Source organism: Sorex fumeus, unplaced genomic scaffold (assembly GCF_029834395.1).
Source record: "Sorex fumeus unplaced genomic scaffold, SorFum_2.1 ptg000021l, whole genome shotgun sequence".
Classification (NCBI taxonomy): domain Eukaryota; kingdom Metazoa; phylum Chordata; class Mammalia; order Eulipotyphla; family Soricidae; genus Sorex; species Sorex fumeus.
In genome coordinates this window covers 10,988,880-10,996,981 of record NW_026606078.1, presented here as the reverse complement: position 1 = coordinate 10,996,981, position 8,102 = coordinate 10,988,880, and the positions used below count along the sequence as shown (strand labels likewise).

The 8,102-nt window shown below is 45.9% G+C and overlaps 1 protein-coding gene across 1 annotated transcript in view; it reads left to right on the top strand.

Annotated features, from left to right (window-relative positions):
- Window positions 1–1,039: 1,039 nt before the first annotated feature.
- Window positions 1,040–8,102, top strand: part of LOC130022925 (immunoglobulin lambda-1 light chain-like) — a 67,937-nt gene continuing 60,874 nt past the window's right edge. The window contains exons 1-2 of the mRNA XM_056113621.1: window positions 1,040–1,105; window positions 1,323–1,610. Coding sequence (XP_055969596.1) covers window positions 1,060–1,105; window positions 1,323–1,610 — 334 coding nt within the window. The 5' untranslated portion in view covers window positions 1,040–1,059. The remainder of the gene's footprint in view (window positions 1,106–1,322; window positions 1,611–8,102) is intronic.

Sequence of the window (8,102 nt, the reverse complement as noted above, 5' to 3'; positions counted from 1 at the left end):
AATCTAAGCAGAATTGTTTTCAAACAGGGCATCTAGGATATAAGTGTGTGTATGTGTGTGTGTCTGTGTGTGTGTGTGTGTGTGTGTGTGTGTGTATTAGTGCACATGCCATACCTGTCTATACTCAAGAGTTCTGACTTTTCATTCTTGCATTGTTCCTGATGGAGTCTGGGGACAGTATTTGGTGACAGGGATCAAACCTGGGCTTTCTGTGCACATGGAAGTACCTTCCCTGCTATATTATCTCTCCAGCAACAGTATCTGAAATATTTTTTGTCCAGAAAATGGTCACGGTCACGGTCCTCCCATTCTTCATCGATTTCCTTGTGGAGGCCCAGTAAGGTCTCCTTCGTGAGAGTTATTGTTACTGTGTTTGACATATCAGTATGTCACGCGTAGCTTGCCAGGCTCTGCCGTGCAGGCGAAATACTCTCGGTAGCTTGCCAGGCTCTCTGAGAGGGGCGGAGGAATCAAACTCGGGTTGGCCATGTTGGCTGCATGTAAGACAAAAGCCCTACCCGCTGTGCTATTGCTCCAGCCCTGTCCAGAAAATATTTGCTATTTAGTCTGTTAAACATTTTCATCTCCATTGGAATCTGGTAACAAGAAAGATCCACTATCATTTATTTATTTAAATCAAGTAATAAAGGTAATTTTTATTATTTTATAAATTTTTCCAAATCTGAAGGAAACCAACACTAAAAATCTTTTTAATAAAATCCTTGTAATTTACGCCAATATTTCATACCATATATCAATTTATTTATTCTGAAAACTTATTGTGTTAATGCCCTAGACACCACCTAACTACACAAAATTCCCATAAGCCACTGAGAAACAAAAATTGTCAGGGAGATGCCACTAAGCAGCAGGTGGGCACTAAAAAACCAGCTCCGCCCTCCCTGTGTCCCTTGGGTTTGGGCCCTTTTCAGCAGTCACAGACCCCAAGCAGCAGCTCTGAGCCTGGCTGATTTGCATAGCCAGCAGCTCTCTCCCTGAGGGGATAAGAAGGGACCAGGAGAAGTTCAGCCTCAGGTGCCAGGATCCCAGCCCCTCACCATGGCCTGGACCCCGCTCCTCCTGGGCCTCCTGGCTCACTGCACAGGTGACGTGTCCAGGCTTACAGCAGCCCCAGGGCCATGCTTCGTGTCATCCTTGTCCTTGACTGAGCTAAGCAGGGCACTGGTGTAAAGTGCCTATCACCCTGATAGACGGTGGGAGTGTGGGAGGTGGGGTCCCACAGTATTACTTCAGGTTATGAACATGGGGATCTCGGCAGAACTGAGCTTCCTCCTTACCTGACCTCTCCTTCTCTCTTGCAGGTTCTGTGTCTTCCTATGAGCTGAATCAGCCGCCTTCATTTTCTGTGAACCCGGGAGGGGAGGCCAAGATGACCTGTAGGGGAAACAACATTGGAAGCAAATATGTTCACTGGTACCAGCAGAAGCCAGGCCAAGCCCCTGTGCAGGTCATGTATGATAACAACAAACGACCCTCAGGGATCCCTGACCGCTTCTCTGGCTCCAACTCTGGGAACACGGCCACGCTGACCATTAGCGGTGTGCGCACTGAGGATGAGGCCGACTATTACTGTCATTTGTGGGACAGTGGTGCTCACAGTAACACAGACAGATGGGGAAGTGAGACACAAACCTCTGCCCATCTGTGTCACAGTCACCTCAGGCCAGGAACCGGGTAAACCCAGGAATGAGCTCATGTAATCCTGAACCTAAATGGGAGATTCAAGGGTCCCCTCTCCTTCCAGCCCTGCAGTCACACTCCACACAGGAGCCACCAGGAATGAATTTCGGTAGAAAACAGGGTAGATTTATTACAACTGTGTACTACTGTACAAGAAGGCACTATTGGCGGACTAACATGGAGGGAGTCACATTGCTGCTGGGATTGGTGTTTTAACCTAGTAGGGCACAGTCACATAGTAGGGCCTTTGGGATGTGAGTGTCCATGCCACATCAGTGCTAAGAGCAGCTTTTTTACCTGTCTTAACACCTTTTGGCTGGGTGGAGAGAGAATACAGTAAGAAGATATCAGCCCAACTAGGAGTGATCCTTGAGTGCAGAGCTACAATTAAGCTCTGAGCACTCCCAAGTGTGGCCTCAGAGGGAAACAAAAAGTCAAGGGAACCAGATATATACCCTGGAGAACAGAGCCAGAAGTCACCTCTGAACACCACTGAGTGTGCTCCTCAACAAATAGCAGAGAATCCCTTTCAGTGGAAAGTTAGTTTCCATAAACCCACAAGACAAAAAGCTTTTGTTTTGTTCATCATTTGACAGGTCAAGATTGAGCATGAAAATATATTCTTGTTTTTAGCAACCACTAGGGAGCAGCAGAAACAGTGATCTCCTGACTCTTCAAATGCAAAATCCACATGAGATGGGGTGGACATGATCAGCACAAGTCTATATTCAGACTCAATGAAAAGATGTCATCATTTTCTACCCTACCATCATTAGCAGTGATGTGCAGGTTTGATGAATGCAGTCTGCTGATCTAGTATGCTTGTTGCTCTGCCAAGGGTTCAGCCATGTTTATTCCATCTGCTAACCCTCTCTCAATGTCCAAAAACATTATTCTTCGCATTATGGGAGAGCTTGCTGCCTACCAGCTGCTCCCCCTTCCTCGCATAATGAATTTGGTTGTCTAAAGTAAATCAAACAGGTTTGGACTTGATGGATTGGGAGAGAGGCAACACAGAGCCAGCAGTGGTCACGGAATACTCCTGGCTCTGTATTCAGGAATCACTCCTATTGGGACTTGGGGAACGTATGGAGTGCTGGGGATCAATCCCAGATTGGCTGGGTACCTACCCGATTTACTACCTCTTTAACCCCTGAACTTCGTAAAATTTCTCACGTAACAGAAAGCACTTTACTGTATTAAGTGCCCACTTGAAGCATTTTTAAAGCATGGAGATTCCATCATTCATGCACTCATTTCTTTGGAATATTGCACAGAAACTGAAAGTGCCCCTCAGTGCCCTTGGGATACTGAGGCACATTACTGTGAACAGTAACAGGAGTTCACACTAGAACGGAAACTAACAGTCTCTCAAGGACACCATATTTTCTTGGCAAGTCGTGATATTATTTGGGCTCTGCTCCTGAGGAGCATGATCTGGGCCCATCCAATCTACGTCTGGTGATAGCACCCGTGGAACAGGCTCCACTGCAGACATGTTCACCTCCCCAATGTATCTGAGCAGGTCGGCCCAGAAAAATTACAGAGCAGGACATAGGCTGGTTGGTCTCAATTGCAGTTTATTCCAAGCTCATCTCCATTCTCCTCTGATTCTCCCTCTGCCTCTGCCTCATTCTCCATTCTACTTCATTCTCCTTCTTGATCCCACTTCAATCTCCTTCTGGCTCCCCCAGCCCACTCTTACAGTTCAGTTAAATCCCAAGACATGAGGTATTGGGGCTTATACAGGGGTGTGGTCACAATCAATAGGGGTAACGTGCTTCCCTCAGGGAAGCTGTTTCTAGTAGTTTCTCATTCAACAGGACAATCCACCCAGAGCAGAATCTCGTGAGTGTGTTTCTCCTCTCCTTAGTCCAACAAACATATAAACGTTCATAATATTAATCATTTTGTGTGGACACTGTAATAAATACATTGAGCTTATAGGATTGCTCTCCTCGGGTCATCACGCTATAGATCTCAGACTATATTGCTCAGGCCAGATTAGTCTTTCCTAACCCTAACAGGGTCCTAATCTCATCGTTACGTTTTGGATCATGACAGCATTTGTCCATGACCATGCTCTTAACTTATATTTGAGTATTGTGGCATTTTGGTCTTGCCCATTTCAGTGCCAGGGTAGCTAACAGCTTGTCCTGGGTCAATCCAGTCCCTCGTCAGGACCCTGCTTTTGAGATGCTAGGAACTAATGGCAACTGAGGCCTAAGTCAAGAAAGCAGATGCCCGGGACTGAATATTATATGGAGTCAATTAACTCCGAAGTTACAAAACCATAATATTAACTGTCTTCCTGTGTCTATACAAAAAGGACATTGTTTACAAAGACGTAAGGAGAGGAGAAACGCAATACATGAATACAAGTCAAGTGTCCTAGAAGAATCTGACCTTACAAGTTAACAGAGTCCGATTAGGGGAAAATGTGACAGACCTGTTGGCGAAGAGAGCACAGAGAAGTTACAGATAAGCGCAGAGGAATGGGAGTGAGTTGGGAGCACTGTGATGGATCCAACCCGATAAACCTAAGCTCCCTTTGGCAAGAACGAAAGGACAAACCAATGTTATCCTACAAGGATTATTCATAATAGGCAACACAAAGGAAATTATTATGTTCTGCTTTTGTGATCTGGGTAAAATAAGTTGAAATATTATGGTGGGAAGGTGTACTGTAGGTGGGATTGGTGGTGGAAATTTGAATGTAATCAATTATTGTGAACAACATCATAAAAATAAAATAAAAATTTTAAAGTAAAAAAATAGAAAGAAACTATGATGCAGCTACATAATGGAAAACTATATGGCTGTTAGCAAAACAAAGTCATAAAATTTTCTGAGACATGGATAGACCTGGAGAGTATCATGCTGACTCAATCAGACATGGGAACACAGACAAACATACAACAATGGCACTAGCTTGGGGATGTAAAAAGTCAAAAACAATAATATAATGTGTGAATAATACCCAAAGACATAGAATAAGAGCCAGGAGAAATGGCTCATGGAATAAAGCGTGCCACTAAAAGGGACAGGAGTGAAGCTGAACAGAGAAGGGACCACTTTGACAATGATAGTTGGAAATGATCACTCTGAACCAAAACTGAGTGCTGAAAGGAGAGCAAGAGAAATGCACAATACCTTTTCACTAAGAGTATTGCAAACCACAGTGTCTAAAAAAAATGAGACAGCAGACAGACAGACAAACAGAGAAAAAGTGTCTGGTATAAAACAGCTTTGGAGGAAAGGTGGAGAAGGCGTGCAGGAGGGAAACTGGGGACATTGGTGGTGGAAACATGCACTGATGAAAGGATGGGTGTTGGAACATTGTACGACTGAAACTCAATCATGAGTGATTTTGTAACTACATATCTCACTATATTTTATATTTATTTTATAAATTTGTTTCATCCTCAGTAGTACTACAGCTGCATTTGAATGATTGTTCATCTATTACGTGAACATTACTTCATGACTCTCACGTACATCAAAATTAGTAAGCTTCAGTAACAAATGTGAAAACTGTCCAAACTCAGTGGCCAGTCCATGATAGACATAACCCTAATTCTGGTGCCTGAGCAGTCGGTCGTCTCATCAATTCACTTTAATTCAATTCAATTCAATTCAATTCTATCTGTCACTGTCACTGTCCTCCCATTGTTCATCAATTTGCTCGAGCGGGCCCAATAACGTCTCCATTTTGAGACTTGTTGTTACTGTGTTTGCCATATCGAATACCTCACTGGTAGCGGCCAGGCTTTGCGGTGCAGGCGAGATACTCTCAGTAGTTCACCGGGCTCTCCGAGAGGGGCGGAGAAATCAAATCCGGCTCTGCAGGGCTGGCTGTGCACAAGGCAAACACCCTACTGCTGTGCTATCGCTCCAGCCCAATTCAATTCAGTAAGTGTCCTTATTCATACTTTCAATTTCCCTGTAAACTGAGCCTATGAAACCCAGGATCCATAGAGAAAAATGGTCTCTCCTCCTTCCTGGGTGCTCCCAGTAGAGAGTGACTCAGTCCCTTGCCCTGTGATCTGAATCTCCCCTGACTTTCTGGAAGGACTTCCCAGTCCCTCCCACTTCACAGAATGACCACGAGGGGGCAGCAGAGAATCATGGGGTCCAATGCAGCTGGGGTGTGTCAGGACAACAGGGGGGTGTAACTCAGTAGTGATGTCCAGGGAGCTGGTGTTTAGTTACCAACATCATACCTAAGAAAAAGTTACTGACAGCACACAGCCGCAGAGAAGAAGGGCCACGTGGAGGGCTGGCTCCACAGCTCCAGGAGAATGACACCAGGTTCCAAAAAGAGCCAAGATCACCGGGAAGTCCCAGATGGGGTCGGTGCCGCATCCCGCCTCCCCCAGATGGAACCCCGGTGACCAGAAGCCTCTATAAGCATAGCTCGAGTATGCGGGAAGTAGGACTTTTCCTCCAAACCGCGCGACCGCGTAAGCAGCCGCGCGACATCTCCATATATACAAAGTGATCAATGGGAAGTAAACCACCCAATGTTTCTCCCTGAAAATCAGAGTTAAGCTTGGAGCAGAAAAGTGAACGGACTATGCGTTAATCCAGGCCATCATGTCTGCCCGGAGGGGAAAGGGTGTTGCCCCATTCGCCCTCTCCTCTCTGGAAGGAAAGATGGCGGCCGCATGGGAGCCTTGTGGACAGCAGGTATGAGCTGGGGGTGTGGAGGCGACTAAAACCTCATGGGAAGGGGGGCGTTCCCGGCTTGTCCTTCACGCCCTACCGAGGTCACCAGTTGCCCCCCACGAGCAACTCTCCAAGAACGGCCAAGGCCCCAGAAGCACAAGGACTTAATGCAGAACCCAGCAGCTTGGAGCAGAAAAGTGAACAGACTATGCATTAATCCAGGCCATCATGTCTGCCCGGAGGGGAAAGGGTGTTGCCCCATTCACCATCTCCTCTCGGGAAAGAAAGATGGCGGCCGCATGGGAGCCTTGTGGGCAGCAGGTATAAGCCGGGGGTGTGGGAGCGACTGAAACCTCATGGGAAGGGGGGCGTTCCAGTCCGTCCTTCACGCCCTACTGAGATCACCAGTTGCCCGCCATGAACGGCTCTCCAGCACGGCCCTGGCCCCAGAAGCACAAGGACTTAATGCAGAACCCAGCAGCTTGGAGCAGAAAAGTAAACAGACTATGTGTTAATCCAGGCCATCATGTCTGCCTGGAGGAGAAAGGGTGTTGCTCCCTTCAACCCTCCCCCCTCTGGAAGGAAAGATGGCAGCCGCATGGGAGCCTTTGGACAGCAGGTATGAGCCGGGGGTGTGGGGGTCACTAAAACCTCATGGGAAGGGGGGCGTTCCGGTCCATCCTTCACGCCCTACCGAGGTCGCCAGTTGCCCCCCACAAGGGGCTCTCCGGCACAGCCACGACTCCAGAGCACAGAAACCAATCTCTTAATTATCTGACTTTCAGTAGAAATGCTTCCAGGGTTAATAAGTAAAATAGTAGAAATCTAAAACCAACATTTAATCCTTGAACCCAGCTGTAGAAAGCAAATCATTTCACAATGCTTTTTCAGCATGACTGATTTGAGGGGGAGTAAACTCTAAATAATAGTGGTGCATCTTTTATTGAAACAATGAATCTAATCAAAGCAGATAGAATGTTAACTAGAATTCATCTGCCTCACAGGCATTGGGAGGGGTGGAGGGTGGGGTTTTATTGGGGTTCTTCATGGTAAAAAATAGGTATTGGTAAAGGGAAATGTGTTTGATATTTGCATGACTGAGACCTAAACCTGAAAGCTTTGTAACTTTTCCCACAGTGATTCAATAAATAAATAAATTATTTAAAAATAAAATAAAATTAAAAAAATGGGTTTTCTAAAAAAAAAGAAAGAATAAGGTACTTATTTTACTATCACCTGACAGTGATGAGCATATTTTTTCTCTTTGTCTTTCTTTCTTTCTTTCTTTCTTCTTTCTTTCTTCTTTTCTTTGATGACTCCTTTTGAATCTGAAGTTTGTTGTGTCGCAAGTGAAAGGGCCTGCAATGTAAATGGGGGTAGCAAGGGAGGGTCGTAGGGAACTATGGAAACTGTGATGCATACTAAGGAGGCCCTAAGGAACTGTGATGCTGATGAAATCATTGGTGTCAGAGATTAGTCAGCCACTAGGAGGGTACTGTGGGGAATCCAGGGCTCTCCTCAGTGATGCTCGGTCCAGGAATACATAGTGCTGGGAATCTAAGCAGAATTATTTTCAAGCAAGACACCTAGGATATGAAACCTGTGTGTGTGTGTCTGTGTGTGTTTGTGTTGTGTGTGTGTGTGTGAGTGCACCCACCACCCCTGGTCATGCTCGGAATTCTGACTTTACACTCTTGGACAATATGTGGTGACAGGGATGATACCTGTGCAGG